At 37.0% G+C, this 21786-nt stretch overlaps 1 protein-coding gene across 1 annotated transcript in view; it reads left to right on the top strand.

Moving 5' to 3' along the window:
- LOC127959399 (transforming growth factor beta receptor type 3) overlaps window positions 1-21786 on the top strand; it is a 97549-nt gene that overhangs the window by 57967 nt on the left and 17796 nt on the right. Inside the window, exons 5-12 of the mRNA XM_052558564.1 lie at window positions 11915-12098; window positions 14957-15119; window positions 16265-16412; window positions 18527-18716; window positions 19192-19484; window positions 20185-20340; window positions 21190-21336; window positions 21512-21694. Coding sequence (XP_052414524.1) covers window positions 11915-12098; window positions 14957-15119; window positions 16265-16412; window positions 18527-18716; window positions 19192-19484; window positions 20185-20340; window positions 21190-21336; window positions 21512-21694 — 1464 coding nt within the window. The remainder of the gene's footprint in view (window positions 1-11914; window positions 12099-14956; window positions 15120-16264; window positions 16413-18526; window positions 18717-19191; window positions 19485-20184; window positions 20341-21189; window positions 21337-21511; window positions 21695-21786) is intronic.

The following is a 21786-nucleotide window of genomic DNA, read 5'->3' as shown; positions in this document are numbered from 1 at the left end:
AACCATGCATCTCGATAATCCATTTCACACAGATGTTGTAATATGAAAGAAATGATCTATTACTGTTTCTGTTACATCACAGTTTTTAACACTCTCAACAAGAAAATGGCGTAAATCTAAATTAAGGTTTTTCTTTTCTCATACATCCATATCCATTATATCTATGCCACTGCATGAGAGTTTACTTCTTTTTTTTTTCTTAAGATTTACACAGAGATTCATACATTTGTTTTATGAATGAGCCCATTGTTATCTAGGAGAAACAACTGAGATATTAAGAGATTGGCTCCTGAGATTTTTCTTTTCTGCAAGTGTGCTTTCAAAACATCTAGCCTGGAACATGATCAGAATCTGTATCTACCTATTTTAAATCCAAACCCTTTGTATTCACCGTACTGCAGAGGGCATTCACAATAAAAAAAAGAAAGATTCTTTCATATGTTTGTCATGGAGTTTAGGGAGTTGTGGAAACAATTTAGACACTGGTTTGATCGAATCAGTATTACTTACAAATATATAATAGACCAGTGAGATCAGCGACTAAGACTCTCCCTGACAACATTATTGTTTTCCAGCCATCCTGTGAAACAGCGCAGAGTTACTTCACTCCTCTTTACCCTAAAATAACAAGATGACAAGATCCAGGGCGTTCCTCACTGCACTGAGGGAGCTCAGAGGAGAGCTGGGAAGGGGGTTTAAGTAAAGAAAGCCACCCCCTGAACAGCCGACCATATTTAGTCAGGAGAGCACTGGGCTTAATGAGAAAATGAAAGAGGGTTGTTCAGGATCTCTGATCATAAGCATCGCTATCTGGGATGGGAAATGATTTTGTTACCCACCAGCCAATTGAGCCAAATGCAGAATTGTATTAGATTTTGAGTTTTTTTTTTTTTTTGCAATACTGAATAACATAGCTGTGAAATTGGAGAAAAGGTATTAAACCTTTGTAGATGACTTTGCACTGTGTTTTGATCATTTTCTTCATAATCTTCTCTGAAATAACTAAACTTAAAAAAGGAAATGGAAGTAAAAAAATATATATATATCATAATTATATTTGCATTCACACTGTCCTTGGTCTTGAAAGTGGAGTCGCACCTTTTTTCCCCCACAACCTCATAGTTATTGTTTATGCTGGTGCTTTTGAAAAATGTTGCTGCTAGTACTACTACTACTACTACTACTAATAATAATAATAATATTACCAAAATAAAATTAGATAATAATGCAAATATAGCTTAACATTTTTATTTTTCAGCTGTAGTGTTTTCTTCTCTTATCCAGGATTAATTTAAATATTATTTATATACTGTTGCAGCATTTATTTATATTTTGAATTGGCTGTTATTTGTATTACTATTATTTCATATTTATTTATATTTAACATGCATTTATTTATTTATTTTTAGTATTTTAATTTAGGCAACATTTCTAATTTCCATTTAACTTTTTTTGCATAATTTTTTTTAACTAATATTTGTATACTTTTTCCAGCTTTATTTTAATGAATGAAAACAAGTTGTAATAGATTTAGTTTTAGTTTACAATAACAACACTCCTCCTACAGTATCTGTAGCATTAGCTACCTTCAACCAATTATGTTTTGCAATCTTTTTTCAGTCTTTTTGAGATCATTGGCACTCATTTACTGGCTTTTGAAATGTCTGTAAATGGGTGGTTGTCACATTAGTCTGCGTCTGTCAGTACAGTATGAATTAGCCATAACAAGCAATAACAGGCATTTTTGCATTCTGTTACATGGACCTGAGATTCATTTGAATCCCATATAATAGAAACTTCTGCAAACGCTGCACATCATTGTTACTAAATGAGAACTTTTTCTAAAGGCCAATCCAAGACGCCCGCAACCGTGACTGTTAAACAAATTATGCACCAAAACACCCACATTTGGCTGGTAATGGGTGTTAATTTCCCACCCTGTCCCTATCACATGAGAAAATCACAATTCAGCGAGAGCAAGAGGCCTCACTGGTTTAACTGTCACACTCTTCCTGCCGTGTATACACTGTAAATACCTTTATGTAGCTAGCGGTTCTATGCAATAATCATTTTCAAATGTGTTTTAAAACCGTAGCATTCCAGAGGAATGTAGTGCAGAGAGCCACTATTATTTCCATCTGTGTGGACAAGTTCTGCTCTCCTTCTTATGTTGTGAATGCAGATATAAAGTGACTCTACATACTCATACTTTCTTTGTCTATGTAAGGAACTTTCTGAAACATGCATACTGGCAAAATTATGAATGTCTTCATAACCCCTTTAGTGGCCACAGAGAGTTGTCCAACTGTACTACACCCTAAATTCTCTTTATGTGAGTCAGTCCACTTTGACCATGTTAGATTCAGTCTTTCCTCCAAAATCCTAATCGCTTGTCATTCATCACCTGGGTGTGGGAATGGACTATTTATTCTATAAAACTGCCCGAAAACATATTTCATTCTTGTTGCATGGCAAAAACTGAGCACAGAATGAAACCAAAGTAATGTAAAGCCCCCTTTTTTTTTTGGGTTTGTAACCAATGCACAGTTTTCAGATACTGCTGAGATAATGGATGAGAAAAATGTAATATTGTGCTAGACCGCAAATTGAGTTATTTCCTGTAGAGACAGTATGTATTCTTATGTCGGCTTCATATAATTTCAGGCAGATGACTACGGGCAAAATATATTTCAGAGGAGAACATGCTGAGGTCATCCTTTGACGTTTATTAGCAAGGCAACGCTCTTGTAAATGTCTAGTTTTGTATGTAATGCTATTAAAGATCATGCTTATGTTTTTGGCAGAGCCCAGGGCAACTTATGAGAAATGATGAAGATTGTGTTTGCAACAGATACTTCAGCAGGTAGCTGTGGTGCGGCCAAGACAAATCCTCAAAGTGCTCATAACAAATATAATTGACTTGTTAAATGCAAAACTGAGTTACTAAAATGTTACAAATATGTCTGCCTTCTTTGATACTGGCTAGATCAGTTTCACATGTTTCATTTGTGGATAAGGCAATCCAAAAATATAATACAAAGGATATGTCAATAATCAACCCTCTACATGGTTAGATTTCACTTGCCATTGATTGAGGCTAAATATGCACAGCATATTTTTTGGACAGAATATTCCAGTGTGTAACACTCTGTGATTCTCTCAAACACATACAACGAGAGAAAGCAAGAAAGTCTTACATGCCACATAGAATTGTCATGCTATATTTTAAAGATATCTTTTTTTTTCTCCTTTTTTTTTCATTTCTGTTTTCAAATATTTTGCCATTCAAAACAAGGAGAGGCCCAGCTGCTTCCTACAGCAGTGTGCATAAAGAATGCACATTTTGCCAACTAACAGTAGTTTAAATAGCATTCAAAAACAGCCTCTGCATAAAATTTGGCATACAAATTTAGCAACATGCTAGCATCAAACTATTGTTAACAGTAAACATTGAAGAGTTTACCCAAAAAAGAAAATTCTGTCATTAATTACACACCTTCATGTCGTTCCAATCCCATAAGACCTTTGTTCATCTTCGGAAAACAAGTTAAAGTTTTTTTGATGAAATCTGAGAGCTTTTTGATCCTAAAAAGACATAAATGCAATACCACATTCAAGGCAGAGAAAAATATTAAGGAGGACGTTGTGAAAATAGTCCATGTGACATCAGCAACATCACCAAACCCAAAAGACCTTTTGTTAATCTTCAGAACACAAATTAAGATATTTTTCAAGAAGTCCGAGAGCATGTGACATCAGTGGTTCAACCGTAACTTTATGAAGCTATGAGATAACTTTTTATTGTGCAAAGAAAACAAAAATAACTTAATTCAACGATTTCTTCTCTTCCGGGTCAGTCCGCCACCGTTATTTTTGTTTTCTCATAGCGTCATAAAATTACTTTGAACCACTGATGTCATATGCTCTCTGATTTAATCAAAAACATCTCAATTTGTATTCTGAAGATGAACAAAGGTCTGACAGGTTTGGAACAACATGAGAGTGAGTAATTAATGACACAATTTTAATTTTTGAGTGAACTATCCCATTAATAAGTGAGAGACTATTACTATTGCTTTGTGTGTTATATTGGTATTGATACATTGGCTATTTCAAGACTATAAGATTCAGTTAATAATTGTGCCTATTTGGCATAGATCTTCTCTTTCTCTCCATTGAAAAGTAAACTGACCATTAGTTTTGACTGATACCAATGAAATACTGGTGATGATGTGATCTGTTGGCCCTTTCGTTGCAATTGGGAACTTTACTCCTCAAACCCTGTGTCTCCTGGAACATCTTAATAATGAGTCAGGACTGCGAAAAAGGACCTGATCCCATTGTTGAACTGTCAGCACGTACCTCCAGCCCTTACTTCACATCTTCCTTTTGCTCTTGGCTTTGATTTTATTAGGCCAAGTCTCATGATGACATCATCTGAATACACACATGCACACACAGCCCTCACAGTTAGTGTGAGATCAGCCAGGGCAATGAGCTCACACTTTTACAAGAAGAACCTCCTTGCCAGGCATCCTGATACACTGACAGACTTCATCTTTTTCGTAGAGCAGCTCACATACACACACACACCCTGTTCCGGAACTATTTCCGGCTCGACGCTCTGTGAAGTGAACTCCGTTCCAGCACATAGCTGCAGCAGATGGCTCAAGAGTGTGTAGCATCAGAGCCAAGTCTTGTGTGATTTTGTTTAAAACTTACAAACATGGCTGGAGTAGAAGCAGAGGGTTTACATCTGCTCATGTCTAGGCACAAATCAACCCAGCTAATTCAACTACTTCAGGGTCAATGACATGAACTAATTTTCTGTTTAAATCTGAAAAAAATAATAAAAATACTAAAAAAAAATCAATCATACAATGACATCAGTAAATCTGTTTTCAATTTCTTAATTTGAAGTTCAATAAAGTCATGCATGTTGCATATTACCTTAATATCATAATGGAAAAAATAAACAAATTCAAAGAAAGAAAGTGAATAGCTCAAATTTGTCATTGTGTTGAAGTGAAAAATATATTTAAAAACAAAAAGATGTGAGATGAAAAGAAAATATATTATTTCATTTGATGGTTACACTACATGACGTTTAAACTTTTGATGAAAATAGTAGAAAATGTTATCAAAACCCACATGAATACGAAGAGTACTTTTTCTAAGAACTTGGCACATTTTCAACTATATTTAGAAAATATTTTTTCTTTTCTTTATTTTTTATTGAACCTGCAACCAGGTTTTTCCACGTCTCTGGCCCTCAAAGTTGGCTGCGCATTTTTACAGTTGAATAATGGCTTTATAAGGCTGGTTGTCTATGGATAAGCCCTGCCAACCCTTGTTTTCTGGTTCCAGCACTTGGAGGTCCAAAGAGGCAGATGGGAGTCCTGGAGTCTGAGAAGAAAGCTGGTTTTGGCTGCTTTGTATACATCACCCGGCCCTAAAACAAAAGCCCTGAAGTCCAAGCATCTCATTGTAAAACACAATCCCTGTGACGCCATTGCCAGTTTACCACCAGTCGTGAAAGAGCCTGAAGGGGGACATGGGTGGATGCTTGTATATCAGAATCATCTTCAAATAAATATTGTTCTTGTCTGAAGGAGACCAGAACAGTTGGCGTATATTGTACTTTCATTGCTGTGATCAGCATGGGATATTGCTATCTTCAATACACTTATAGCGTTCTTGGTCAAGCAACTTCACGGCCTGAGTTTGTTGGTTTGACTCCTTACCCTAAGGTTGTGGGTTCGAGTCTCGGGCCAGCAATACCACGACTGAGGAGCCCTTGAGCAATGCACCGGACCTCCAACTGCTCCCCGGGCGCCGCAGCATAAATGGCTGCCAACTGCTTTGAGTGTGTGCTCACAGTGTGTGTGTGTGGTTTCAATGCTGTGTGTGTGCACTTTGGATGGGTTAAATGAAGAGCACGAATTCTGGGTATGGGTCGCCATACTTGGCAAGTCACTAATTTCTTGGGCCGGTTGCACCATCTGTGTGTAAGTTACATCTCAGCCTGGTTTTAAAGTTAAAGGAGCACTTTGTGCCACTAACTTAGTTGAACTTTGTCATACTATGCAACTACATACATATATATACCTAATAGCTAAATTCTGCTTTAACAAATGGTGTATACAAGGAATAGAGTTAGTTCTAGACTAGCATACGGATGCCTGATGCAGTCTTACCGTGGTAAACAAGACGGCTACTATGACCCAAAGACTAGACCAGCATCAAACCAGCAGTAATCAGCCTGGAAATTCTTTCTGGTCTAAACTGTGATCTTCAGCAGTGTCTTGTTAAATTGGGGACTGTGTTCGATCTGGCAGATGTTTATGAAATGATGGCGCAACATTTTACAAAGTCTGGCTGTTGTAAATTTGTTTCTCTTTCTGTATTTGCCAAGTGGCTGTTTTCCTGATTTTCATTGCCTTGGGAAGTTAGCAAAAACAGTCTCGCTCTCCCTCTGATTTTTAATTGAAACCATTACGGGACCAATATTGGTTTTGTGATGGAGGTTGATCTGCAGGAACGCTCTTCTGCGGCGCTTGCAGACAGATGGTGTTGTTTGTTCCACGGCAGTCTCTCTCTCTCCAGCTCACAGGAACACGACCGTGGAATTTTGCCAGGAATTTGATTCGTTTGTGGAGTGAGCGGAACAAATCACCCACAAATTTATTTACCATCTTCATCTCTTCAGCATGTCATGGTCCCCTGAAGCTCACGTTGCATCTCTTTACTCTCCCTTCGTCAGCTACTACAGATATTTGTGCTTTCTCAAGAAGAGAGCGTTTCATAGTGAGATTAGTGTGCGCTTATAATTGATATAAACCATTTGGCACGCCATCTTTTTTTATTCTCAACATATGGCTGTAATATGTAGATGTTGATAGCAGACGGTCCAGGAAATCCAGTGAAATATGCTTTTAGGAAGCTTGCAGGGTACTAGGTGGAGGACAGATGTTAATCCGAGACATTCTGAGGACACAGGTGTGGTGGAAACTGTGTAAAAGTTGCTGTAAATGTACAGTAGATAGCATTGCACAACCAGTGTAGAAACCATGGCAGCAGCGAGGTGTAAAATTTCATAACCCAATTTTTCAAACCTTTGGATCAGCAAATGCCAGATGTCAGGCTGTTCTTGCTTTCTCAGCAGAAGCAGATAAAACATTTTGGTTTGGCTGAATGATGTGATATTTAGTTGGGCTGTGTAAGACTCAGCAGCTTTGTAGGACATTTCTGAATCTGTCAAGTTACCTCACAGGTCCTTTCAGTGTTCCCGTGAGCCTCAGACAGAGTCAGACTCCTGAGAGCAGAGCATGGACATTAGCTCATATCGCTGAGCTAACCCAGGGCTAAGCTCCAGTCTGGACCTGTTTACTGACAGATAAGGCATAAACAGGAAGATTTATGCAGGGTTAAGCCTGCTGAAATACTCCAGACAGGTTCTAGTGAGAGTGAGAAGAGCAGGACTGAGAGGCAACGACACTCAAGACACTGAGGGAAACGTCATTCTTCTCAAATCAGACTCTGCTCCAGTACAGACACTGTTCAGTAGACAGAATCTTTTTAGTCATTTTCTATCTTTATTGGATAGATACAGTGCAAAGCTGAGCAGTGTCACTCAACAGGTCATATTCACTACTAATGGCCTAAAACATTTTCTTAGAAAAGTTTCTCATGCTAAAATTTCTTTTAAACAGTCGCATACATGCATACATTTGTTCTTACCCTTTAATTTAGATGATTTTGATTTTGATTTTAATTTTAATTTCTAAATTTGTATACACCCAAACCATCTCCATTTAAGGGCTTTATTACTTAATCACTCCTGAGAACAAAATATTTTAGTTAATATTTTTGTATGCTTCGCTTATATACAAAAATGCTTTTATTATATTTTATATTATAATTATTTATATTTAAATAAAAGCCAGTTCTTATTTCTGTGTATTTATGAAACCGGATCCCGGTAAATAAGAAAAAAACTGAATTCAGACTATTAGATTATGCTTATATTTGTTATTCCTATAAGCCTTTTTCATCACAGCATCTCAAATGTAACTTAAATGTAACTAAGTTACATTTGAGATGCTGTGATGAAAAAGGCTTATAGGAATAACAAATATAAGCATAATCTAATAGTCTGAATTCAGTTTTTTTCTTATTTACCCTGGATCCTGTTTCATAAATACACAGAAATAAGAACTGACTTTAGGGACTGGGATGAAGGTTCACGGCCTTAGGCAAATGCCTCCCGCGGAGAGCTTCTGCTGTTAACACACACCACTAATTATGCTCAATAAAGGTGAGCTTCAGCTTTCAGCACACACTAACCTCACTTTACTGACACTTACCACATCACTCACGAGACACACTGGTGAAAGTAACCTGCCTTTTAATTGCTCTCGGTAATTCGCAAGTGTTTTTACTTAACTCTCACTCTGAAGTTATTTTTACTTCAGATATTTTTTTCAAAATGTACATTGTGTGTCCTTCTCAGATGCGGTATTTAAACGCATCATCTCTCATATTAAAGCTTTGATGGCAATCATATAACTTGTATTTATGATTTCCGTACTAAAAGTTAGATTCATGTTGTATTATATGCCATAATCGTTTAAAAATGTCTGTCCATCTGAGTTTGAGTTTGATGGATCTGGAAGGGATGCAGATGGTTTTGGGTTGGGGGTCGGGGATCTGGCTGAACTCCAGAGTGGGTTTATTGCTTTCATATTCCCTTTAGGAATTCTTGAGGTTTGAAACTCTTCCCAAAGCTTGGAGCTGATTTAGTTTTCGACTTTTCCTTCTAATTCCTTGAGACTAATTACAGCCCTATTCCTGCAATTAAATCGATAAACTCCTCTGTGCTCAGTTGGGCTTGCCAGAAGAAACTCCTCACGTCTCGTCTCGTCTCCTCTCCTCTCCTCTTGTTAATTTTTTTGAGAAATTAACTATTTAATCATTGCATTAATGTGTTAAATTGACCAAAATACATATATTTAAGACATAAAAGACATGCATTTCTATATTTGTATTTCAAATAAATGAAATTGAACTTTTTATTAATAAAAAAAATCCTGAAAAATTATGAGCATGAACTTTGCCATCACATGAATAAATGACATTTTAAAATGTATATATTTTTTAAGAAAACTAAAATTTAGAATAATAAAAATATATACAAATAACAATAAAACTATAAGTTTTATTTTATTTAAAATAAGTAAATATAGAAATTAAATGGTAAGAATAAAAAATTGTGTTATATAGTGTTGAATTCATTATTGTTGTTTTTATTATATTCAACATTAGGCCACAAATACTATTGACCGAACTTAACATATACTGAACATTACCCTAAATATTCCTTTAGTCGGAAAACGGCACAGTTCAACACACTATTTACAGTACAGAGGAACCCTAAAAATAATCTTCAACTGAGTCCTAAATTCTTCAACGGCCTCATGCTCTTTTCTTTTTGAAATTTATCACTTCTGGCAAGGACGGGGAGTTTGCCTGGATAGCCATCCAGAGGTCGAGCAGATGTTCCTCCTGGTACTGGGTCATGCACCGGGACAGATCTCCTCCTTCAGCACATCATATACCTCTCTTTATCTCTCCCTCTCCAGTTCTACACCTCTTCTGTCTGTCACAATAGTACACAGGACCCTGGCTATAGTTCAGATTGGCGTATGGGGTCTATCAAAGCTGCGGTGTGATATAATAGTTTAATTGGGTTTGCCAGCATGGGGCCAGCTAAGCACAGAAAGAACACCTTTGGGAGAATGAGAGAGAGAGAAATGAGTGGAAAAAAACCTCACAAGCATGGAAATGTAATGAGTATGGTCTGTCTAGACCTTGTGCTTGGCTGTGTGGAGCTGTACGGCGAGTTTTTCAACATATGTGAATGTTTATCTCTCTGAAATGGAGCATGTGGACCCAAGGTCCATTTGGAGCTGAAAGGGGAGGACTTTCGGAGCAAAGCCCGCCCTAGTCGACATGCAGAGAAACTCACAACACAATGCTTCATACATTTACAAGAGCATATGCACAACTATTAAATTAAACTTAAACACACACCTTTTCTTACCCACTTCTTACCCTACTTTGATCTTTTGCTTACATCAAACTCTCTGTAATTGCTATAATTTGCATCTCATTCTTTAAACATAGCATTTGAAGGAAATCAAGCACGTAACACATAGTTAGAGTATCCTGGATGAGAGGTTAGCTGGCAGAAGTACACAGCAGTGCTTATGCTGACAGGACTCCTCAGTTGTGAGCTGCTATGACAGCTGTGAAGTGTGTTATTCTTCCTGTACACGACTACACTAACACTGCTCTCGCTAGCTCTGTCAAACTATGTTTACTTGGAGAGTAATTATCTTTTTATAGTCAAAATGATGGCTCAAATACAATGAAAAGCACTAAATTGAAAACACAGTTGAAAAAGTCAACTGATCTCTGTCTAAAATTAAGATTTCAGTGTAATGCATAGAGAATACATTTCTTCAGCATTTCAACATGTTTTTAATTTTTTAAAGGGGCTGTGCTTTCTCTATTAAAGTCACATAGCACAAAAAATGATTCCTATATCTAACACCTTATCCTGTAATTCCCAAACTGCAAATTACTGCAGGACATTTCTCTCCCACCAATCTTTTCTACATACTAGTTATTAAAAAATAATTTTGTGAGTTCAAATTCTTGTAAAGTTACTATTGGTTTTCTATTGGACTTACTTCTGTAGTCAGCTGGTTGCATTTCCCAGCATAAATGCTGCTCTTCACATGCACAAAAATAGTTTTTGTAATACATGTGATGCACATCTGTACTTATAAACAGTGTGTTTGCAATCTGCCATTCAGATTGTATTTATTTTCCACATGGACAATAGGTCTGCATGCTGCATGTAAACGCTCACTGTCTGCTATACATTAAGCTCATATTTGGAATGTAATACCAGTATACTTTAACTAATCAACAGGATTAAATGAATATAAAACAATGGAAAATGGAAATGAATGAGTGCATTGTGTTATAGTGTTTTGTGCAGCGTTATCAATGTGTATACAGCATATTTTGGCAAATGTATAGTATTCTGTGCACATTTGCCGAGTCTAAATGCTGCATGCTGCTTGACATGAAGTATTTGATCCCCTTAAAGTCTGACTTTGATGGTGTGCATGTGTGAAAGCGTGTATATATGTTGTCTATAAGGCTAATCTCAGCCGTGTGCCGTCCATCCAAAGAACCTCCTGCTCGTCTCCTCTGATGCACAGCAGTGTGTTATATAAACAGTGGAAAGCAGACACCTTATTGTGTAAGAGAACCATGTGTGAAAATATGGAGCACACATTCAAAGACGGCTTCAAAAAACCATCAGGGCAGAGTGTTAAAGATGTGTTTTGGCAAAGATCGCATGGAAGGTTTCATTTTGGAAAGGCCTGTTGTGATGCCTTTTTTCCTTTCCTCTCATAATCTATAGTTTTGCCCTTAAATTTTATTACTTCAGAGCTTCTTGCTGTAAAATGGGATGTGCATATCAATACAGCTTTGAGTTTTATGGGCCTGTCTTCATCAACAGAGAGATCTTTGTCTCCTGAACTGTCAAGGGGGAAAAACACTCCACAAGTTAACAAAAGGGGTTTGTATTGTATTGTGGGGTGGCTCAGGCAGCAAAAACCTGACAATTACTCTTTGTAATGCAACTGTTAAACATTTCCATTACTAATTCAGAAGCTAATGTGTCATAGTGATCTGAAACTGGGAGTTATTAAACCTGGAACTACTACATAGCTGTTTAGTTATTGAAAATTGGTCAATCAACCAATCAGAATCAAGAAATGAATACCGCTGTTTTAGAAAATGTGTTAACGGCTTTATTTTGTTGATTTCTTAGGTTGCAGATGGATCTGAAGTGCACTTTGAGGCAGGAAATTTCTCGGAGTCGTGTGAGGTGAAGGTGGAAAATCTTCCTCATGGCAATGAGCACCTGCTTTCTTGGGCCCATCAGCGCTATCATGCAGTTACCTCTTTTAGTGAGCTCAAGATGGCCCATGACGTCTACATCAAAGTTGGAGAGGGTATGTAAATATGAGCACACACAACATTTTATAATTCCCTTTTTAGGTAACTGTTGCTCAAAGCGTTTTTATAATAATTATTAATATACTTCTGAGTGCATGACAAAGTGTTTTTAAACAATTGTGATTAATCACATCCAAAATACGTTTTTATTTACATAACATATATAATTGTACTGTTTTTATGTCTTATCTATATTGAAATACAAACACATGTATATATTTAAAAATGTCTATGTAAAAAATCAATGTTTATAAATTATATGAATATACATGTAAATATATGTAAATATTTTCAAAATATATACTGTATATGTATTTATATATACTTAATAAATATACACAGCACACACACATATATTATGTGAACAAAAACTTTATTTTGGATAAGAATAATCATTTGACAACACTAATATAAAATATTTATTTGCTCTTTCATAAATGTTTGCAGTGCCAAAGACAGATTTCACTTGGTAAACAATAGCATTTCTAAAGTAATTAATACATTTATTTTGCCTTAAGGATGTTTTTATTTGAAAATCAAACTGATTACCTCAAATCAAATACTGATTAAGAAAATTTGAACTTAATTCACTCTCAGTGGTGCCTATTGACTGTGTTTAGTAACCAAACCCATGGGTAATAACACAAATACCAAAGAAGCCACCTCAAGTCATTCTGATTTACACCGGGCAACCTCAGTTTCATTTAAAAACAACATGGCAATATCTGTGGGCTTTTTAAAAATGGCAGATTTTCTCTCTGCCTCTCATTTGTATCAGTTGATTTGCTTGCGTGTCACTCCCTTCTTTTCTGTCAGACTCGTAAGCAACCGAGTGATGGAGAATTGATGGAAAGGCCAAGTAAACATACGGGAAGAGTTTCAGGCGAAAAACTCTTGACTGCCAGCTTGTGCGTACGGGCCCTTTGCCAAACCTGAAGCCTTTCACAACAGTCCTTTTAAAATTAGAAGGATGAGGAAGAATAGCAGACCGAGAGGAAAAAGGGAATGTGCTAGGGGAAAGTTTGGCAGGAAAGGTATAGAACAAGCACAAAAGAAAACAGAGCCCAAAACAGAAAGTCCAAATTTATAGCAGTACCAGGAAGCCCTGCAAGATGGCAAAGTATCTCCGCCATCTGCCCGATGACACGAGCTGTAGGGGGCGGTTGGCTTATTCTCAAAGGAAACGGTTTGGGGGAATTTGACTTGAAACCGACTGTTGGACTTCAGACATGGCTGCCACATTCATATAGATTTTGTTGTTTACTTGTTGAGGGCATGAAAGAGAGAAAGTAGAAACAGATACTTGCAAAATACGCGCCATTAGCGCAGGGAGCCGCAGGACTTGTTTGAAGAAAGAAAAAAAGGAGAGATCCGGCAGTGTGTTTCACCCAGGGCTCCATCGTGTTTCCCCTGCTGAGTTCTGAGACCAAACCAGCTTCACGTCTGACTTCAGCATCTCTCTGCTGTCAGGTTGCCCGTTAAACTGCTGGTGCTCATTTTTCAGTCCGCAAAAGAACACAAGATTCAAGTACTAGAAGAAAGTAATGACTGCATCGTTCAAAGTACACTTTCCAGTCTCTGAGCCTGTTTCGGTCAGGCCCGTAAAACATTTGGCCCCGTGTCGTTTTGAGTTTGTGGTTTGGCATTGACTCAAAAGGCTGTGTTTACCTCTACAGGAGAGTTCTGGCCTTCTACTCTATCTCTACCCTTTTGTAGCTTGGCATGAGAGCGGACATGCTTCCGATCTGTTTGCCGCAGAGAACAGTCAACCCTCTTTCCCCCAGTACCTCAAAGAGCCAGAAAGAGCCGAGAGTATGAGATGCCAACCTTTTCATGATGCGTTCACACTCAGCACCCTTGCGCTTTGTCCAAAAGCATAATGGCCAAATAAGGAAGCATCTGTCTTCTGTTTCTCTGGGGCAAAGAGAAGAGCCATTATCTCTTTTTTGGAGGAGCAAAAAAAACGGTGTTCAAGAGCGGAGAGGATTTTATTTATTTATTTATTTTTTAGGGAATAGTTTCTTTTTTGCAGGGAACTGTTTTTTTCTTTTCTGCAACTGGACAAGTCTGTCAGTGTACTGTGTTTTCACTGATTAATAAGGATTTATAAGGGATTAATCTGCCAATATTTGGCCATTTGAGAGAATATCGTCATTGTTGTTTTAATTAAATATTGTTAAAAATATTATTGTTATTATTTATTTATTTTAGCAAGCCTATGTTAATTATATTATTTATATTAATATTAGTTTTTGGATCAGAAGTTTTTAATCAGTAAGATTTTAATTTATTTATTTGGTTGGTTGTTTAAAAGAAATTAAACCTTTTATTCATTTTTCATAAAAAAAAAAAGAAAAAAAAGGGAAAAATATTTTCTAATTAAATATATGATAAATATTTTCTAATTATGAAATATAAAACTATTTACATTTCACAATTTTTTTGAAAACAGTTTAAATTGTAATAATATTCCACCCTTTATTCTTATCATTTAAAAAATTCCTACCGCTCCCCAAACCTTTGAACACTATTGTATATATTTTGACATGATTTTGGCATTTTGCCAACTTGCTTTTAAGGTATGAGTATCACCAGTGGTCATTGAGAATATTTTGACCACTATGAAAAAACCAACAAACTCTCTTTCCATTCCTGCTCTTGTGCTGTGGTCTGGCACAGAGCAAATACAGACAAGCCAAGTGATACAAACAGTGAAATGTTCCAGTGCAATTATACTAAATATAAGATTATAGGACTGTAACTAACTGTTGGTTAATGTGGTGAATGTGTCAAACATGTCTGTGTCCTCAAAATGTCTAGCCCTTAGCCTAAACGGATCTCAAATTTGTTTCAGACCCCGTCTTCTCCGAGACCTGTAAGATCGATAACAAGTTCCTGTCTCTAAACTACCTGGCAAGCTACATCCAGCCCCAGCCATCCACGGGGTGTGTTCTCTCAGGTCCTGATCATGACCAGGAGGTCCACATCATTGAGCTCCAGGCACCAAACTCCAGCAGGTGAGGAGAAGACCATTGAACCGCATTCCTTTTTGTTCTCCTGTGTTACAAAAATATCCAATCTTTTTTCTTATGTCAGGAAAAAACGAAGACGTTCTGTAATACAGATCCTGCAGAGTACAGTTAATATGTTTAGGTTATTCTTAAAAGTTTGGACTCATTTTGGAAGCTTAGAAGTTGTAATGACAACAACAATCTGGAACGCAAGTAAAATCGCATTTTTTTCTTAGCTTTAATTGCTTGCACAGCAAAATGAAGAGCAAATAATATGCATTTTGTTCACATTAAATACAATTAATGTACGCTACCATTAAAAAATTTGGGGTCATTATTATTGTCTGAGAGAAATGAATACTTTTATTCAGCAAAGATGCATTAAATTGAGGGATGGAAAAGTAAATACTTTTGCATTGGTCCAAAAAATTTAATTTCTATTCATCAAAGCATTCCTGAAAAAATAAATCAGTTTTGCCATCACAGAAATCAATAACATTTTAGAAACCAGTTATTTTAAATTGTAATCATATTTCACAATATTACTGTTTTTATTGCATTTTTGATCAGGTAAAATGCAGCCCTTGTTAGCATAAAAGACATCTTTCATCTTTTCAATCTTTCAGGTTCAAAATCTTACCAACCCCTAAATTTTGAATGGAAGCATATATGATTTAATCTGCTGTTGAAAGACAGCTGAAGGCCTTTCCAGATGTCCATTTCACATAAAAAAGCTTTCTTGTGTAAATGTGCGTGCATGTCACTTTATATTTGTCATTTGAGGTTGTCATTGTGTTTCCTGTACAGTTTATTTGGAAATAGGCAGGAACTAGGGTGTTGTTGATGTTGGAAAACTCTGCCGGGTAGAACTCTCTCCGCCCCTGCCAATATCACTCATTATTGCCTAATAGTGACTCAAAAATGAAAAACAGATCTAAAGATATGCAAGCATCATGATGGATCGCAGCACTGCGTTATGTGGTCTGTTTCACATGTGTCCAGCTCTGCTATCTAGGAAGCGCTCCAGATTTTTAATCAATTGGCGAGACGCAGAAAACATGTTACAACCGAAGATGAATTTTTCCAAAATTCTTATGGCCCTCCTTCCATTCCTTCTTTCTCTCTCTCTCTCTCTCTTTCTCTCTGAGTAGTGCATTCCAGGTGGATGTGATTGTGGATTTAAGGCCGCTGGATGGTGACGCCCCACTCCATCGTGACGTTGCGTTGCTTCTGAAATGTGAGAAGTCAGTGAATTGGGTAATCAAAGCCCACAGCGTCACGGGCAAACTGGACATTGTGGTATGATTTCGCAATTATTTATTACATGCAAAATATATAATGTAAATGCAAAGACACCAAGTCCCTCACAACTATATTGTTTCTTCACGTACTAATTGATAATGTTTAAGGAAGTTTAAGACAAATGTACTGATTAAAGATTGAATTTTATGCAAATAATTTTTAGCAGGATTGTTTTTATAAAATTAAATGCCGTTATAAAAGTCCAGCTGTAATCAAATAAATCAGGATCAGATAAATACTACTGTTGTATACAGGTTTTGGTTATGTTTTGATAGAACATTTTTATTTTCAACAAGGCTTTCTTGTTATTATCACATTTGAATATGTTGCTTAATGAAGTCTGAAAACCACAAATTCGTTTTTTCTCAAGGTTGTAACATTATGTCTTTACTGTCAAAAAATCTGTACTTTTTTTTTAAATAGTTGGTAAGTAAACTATATATAATTGTTTTTTTTCCTCCGTGTCAAAAGAAGGAGCAAAAGATAGCAAGTTGATCCAACGACTGTTAGATCTGGAGGCCTGTCATGAAATGGAGTAATAACAGAAGGAGGAGTGTAGCGAGTTTTTCTTCAGCCAGAGCCTTTGGAGTGTTTTTATTGTAGTGTTGGCATGGCACTTCAGAATATGAATTATGGGAACGTCTGGCTGCCGGTTTCAGATAGCGCAGCACAAGACTCGCACCACTGAAACTGTCACTGCACTGCTCTTGGAAAGCCATTGCGCACACCATGCAATTTAATGCTAAATCTTTGTGCGTTTTTATGTGCTGCTTACCAGAAAAAATCTGCAGTGTCATTATGAAGAGTCACATTAATTTTAAGAGATTTAAGGTGTTTATATGATAACTTATGGATGTGTTTCTGAACTGGAAAAGAGCAATGTAAAGAAAAGTACTTTATATACAAGTACAGTGTGATTCTTTCACAATATACAAAGACAGAAACCAAAACAGTAGAGTAGACAACAGCAGTTTTTATATAAGAATGTTTATATTTTTAAATGGCAGCAGTTGATGTTTAAGAAATTAAGAGACATGCTCCAAGATTCATTAGTTAACCAAGAATTTCGGAATTAAACGTTCGGGGTAAAGTTTTTCCTACATAATGCTAGGGTAGTCTGGCACTGGCAGTCAAAGAGTCACGAAGTTCATTAGAGAATCTTTATGTGAATGTCTAAGATGGTGTGAAAAGCATCTGTCTCCGTGAATTTGTTTGATTGAACATACAGTATCTGTGTCCAAGTGAATCAGTTACAGTGTTTTAGTGCATGGGAGAATGTGAGTTATGCTTGTGATACGATCCACAGCCTCGTAAAATCAAAGCCCTGCTACTGTTGGCAGATTGGCTCAAGCTCATTGTCTAGCCTGGTGAGGCAGATGTGGGAAACACGGCTGGGAATGAGGACTATCTGTCCTTCACACCCAACACAGAACAAAGAGAAGCTAACATATCATCCCTATGTAATATGATGCATCTCAAACCACAATCAAATTGAACCTGGTAAATTGGTTATAGATCAACAGCAGCGTGATTCACTTTGGCGAAACTACAGATATATATGTAATGGAGGATGGTCAGAATTGTTTGCTATAAAGACCATTGTCATGTGATTAAAAAAAAAAAAAAAATTATAAGCTCAGATATGTGCATCCAAGTACATTGCGTTCTTAATTTTTTTGGAATATTGGAAACAGAATTATTGACAACTTGGATATTGTTATCCATTTTCTAAGCCTTTAACCTTAAGAAAAATCAAGCCAAATTCAACATAAAAATGAGTTAGGAATTAGTTCTGATGGTAAATTTACACTCAAAATGTATGCATTGTTTGTTAGATTTAAAACATTCATTATGTTGCAATTCCTTTTCTGGCCAACATTTCTTTGCTTCCATTTGGGGCTTAGCGAATGTTCATTTGAACCGTAGGATCAGGATATGTTAATGAAAACAAGAAAAACTTTGGCTTATTCTTTAAGAGTAGTGATATGTGTCTCAGAAAATCATTTGGAGTTGAACTGGACTCAAAGAACAAACACTTCTGACTGTATTTCTTTGTTTCTGCATGTGAAGTGAATGTGTGTTATTTAGTTCTTCCCCTCTGTCCTTCTCAGACGTCAGATACCGTCAGCCTGAGTGAACAGACAGAAAGGCTGATGGAAGTGTCAAAGACAGTGAAACAGAAGCTGCCCGCAGGATCTCAGGCTCTCATCCAGTGGGCAGAGGAGAATGGGTTCAATCCCGTCACTTCCTACACCAACACCCCTGTTGCCAACCACTTCAAACTGCGCATCAGAGAACAAGGCAAGAGCAGTAACTGAAGATATGAAAGTACATTACGCTAAATTAGTAAATAAGTCTTAATGATAAATAAACCTAATGAACTGAATGCAATTAACACACTAAACATCCTCAAAACAAGATAGATTCAGAAGTGAACTTTTGTAGATTTGATTTACATTACATTAAAATGCTAGTGTTAAAACAACTGCTTAATAAAAAAAAGCAATTTTCTTATAGATGATAGGTCTCTTTTTTTAAACAATTGTTAATATGTTGGTTTTTATATGGTAGCATTTTGTACTAGAAAGCAAGATAAAAATACTCAAGTCACTGAAGAAAAAAATTCAGCATTGCTAAAAATAACTATACATATCACAAGCTAATGTGAGTTGGTTATTACTGTGTTGGCTTTGTGTGTGATTTCCTTGCATTTGTGTTAACAAGAAGAAGCTGTCAATCAGATTGATGTTTCAATCTCAACTACTGTCACTTCCAGATCTAGGGATCATGGATGAGGGAATGATCCCACCAGAGCTGTCCATTCTCCTCAATACCAGCCCACTTTCTAAGCCCAACGCCCGGGACTCCCTTGCACAGAACAGGTTCCCGTTTCCCTTCCTGCCATCCATGGACCAGGGCCTGTCATTCCCACCTCTGACACGGGGTCTGGAGGAGCACAGTCATGAGGCCGGGGGTCCCGAGGAGCAGCAGGGGGCTTCGAATGTAGGGTTCAGTGTGCAGTGTGAGAAGAACAAAATGGTGGTCAGCATTGACAAGGAAACTCTACAGGTAACAGGAAGCATGACCTACTTACAAATATTGAGATGTGAGAATGAGTATTGCGGAGTAACTAACTAACAGTAGTGGGACTACTACTTGCATTTTTCATTAGCTCAAAACGATTTTTTTTTTTTTTTTGGTAACAATCCCAGATCAGCTTAATGCATTCGTGCTAAATTAAAGTATTAATAAATATATATATTTAATCTAGAAAACAAAAACAAACCTCTGAGCCTAAAATTTTGAAGGGGTGTGTTTAAACACTTTTGATGCATTTCAGTTCTTTTGTTCTTTTATTAGTAGAGTACTACTGTACGTGTTTAAAAATTGTAGTTTAAGTGTTATTAAACTACTTTAGATAGTTTCAAAGTAAAAAAGTGCAGAAATGGTGCGTGAGATACACCTTGTTTTTCTCTCAAGCTGATGCAGTGTGAATATTCCCAGAATGTGTGGGCCACATGCAATGATGTCAGAAACCAAAGAGTGGTGTAATAGACCACTTCAGAGGAAGAGAAAACCCTCATTCTACAATCAAAATGCTGTTTTGGCAGTTAAGCCAGCTTAAGTCTTGTTTGTCACTGTCAGAAACACGCAACGGGTTTCAAATTTACAAAGACATACCTTGAGGATTGATAAAATGTATTGTTTGATATGTTGTCAAAGGTTGCGATTTTCCCTTTCAATCCATGTTTTTCTAATGTCCTCACAGGCCAATGGGTTTGGAAAACCCAACATCACTCTTCAGGACTCCCAATGCAAAGCAACCTCCAACAACACTCACTATATACTGGAGACGCCCCTGTCTGGCTGCCAAACCACCAAATTTCCCTCCCACCCCAGCCCAGTGGTCTTTTATATCAATTCAGTGAGTACTAAAGCAAATATACAATCAATAGTATCTGACTGTAAAATCTAGTTCTTGTTTGCATTGCTTTGTCTGATGCATGCAGGTATTCAGGGTCAATGTCCCCTCCAACATGCTGTATATGTTTTCTCTGTTTATTGGTCCTGCAAGTGTGTTTTCACCCAAAAGGGATGATTCACTTCCACTGATCTTCTGTGATAATTCCTAACAAACACATTTAGCCTTGAACCCATTAAAAAAACTGGGCGACCTCCCAAATATGTATCCTTTACTGTGAACTCTAAACCTCAAGGGCAATTAAAACGATGCGACCCGTATGGTCGGAGCACAGTACTGGCTCACAGAGAAAGATCCAGAAAGCATCAAAAGAGGTTGTTGTTGCAATGACAATCCTATGACAAACGGGCAAATCTTGTGTGAATCAGTGTCACTCCATTAGACATTGTTCACAGGAATCTTTCACCTCTGAACCCACAAACTCTTCTGAGGTCACATAGGGAGGTGATTCTCATAATATAATGTGAATGGATTGCCATATTTTTTTTTTCCGATGAGAACTGTGATGGTTTTTTTTTTTGGTTTTTTTTTTTGGTTCATCTGCCTTGGGAGTCGCATTGCTGGGATTGTACATTCCCATGTATTAAATCCAGCTTTCTCATCTGTTTCGGGAGACCTTTGGCAAGGATGCATTTCGATTATCATTGACTGTATCTGTGCTAAGCAACAGAGTGAAACAATGTCATTTCGAAGGAGAGTTTTATAGAGGAAATTGTACGATTTCTAGGAAATTGTTGGGTTTATGTTGACTTCTTATTGAGAAATCATGAACTGTGTGTCTGTGATTGACAGATTGTTATTAGCCAATCAGAACAGAAGGATGGAAGCGGCTTGCCCTCTGAATATGAAGATATGGAGACAGGAGATGTTGTAAAACCAGGAGATCCGGATGTGACAGAAAGAATTTCACCTGAAAACGGACATCGTGCGACTATCTTGGTATGATGTTTACATGTCATCTAGTATTCATAAATGGTACTACAAGATTAGTTCACCCAAATATTTGTTTTTCTCCTACTGCATTTATGTGATGAAAAAATAAGTCAAATTGACTAAATTTAGTCATATTTTCCATGCAAATTACTATTTTCCAACTCTTTTTCTCTGTCCTTAGTTTAACTGCACATACCGTAAAAACCAGGACACCCCAGTTGACAGTGATTTCGGATCTGATGATTTCACTGTAGATTCTGTAGACAATGTGACCTTCAACATGGAACTGTATAACAATCCATTTCTTTACCCAAGCACTCAGTCCTTCCTCACAGTCACTGAGAACCGGCCCATCTATGTGGAGGTAAGCATATATATATATTCATATACCACAATGTGGATGAATGCTTGATTTTGATAATTTAAGATCACATTCCTTGTTTGTTGACTCATCAC

Source organism: Carassius gibelio, chromosome B6 (genome assembly GCF_023724105.1).
Source record: "Carassius gibelio isolate Cgi1373 ecotype wild population from Czech Republic chromosome B6, carGib1.2-hapl.c, whole genome shotgun sequence".
Taxonomy (NCBI): Eukaryota; Metazoa; Chordata; class Actinopteri; order Cypriniformes; family Cyprinidae; genus Carassius; species Carassius gibelio.
Note: the sequence above shows the minus strand (reverse complement) of the source record. Positions and strands in the feature narration are given on the sequence as shown.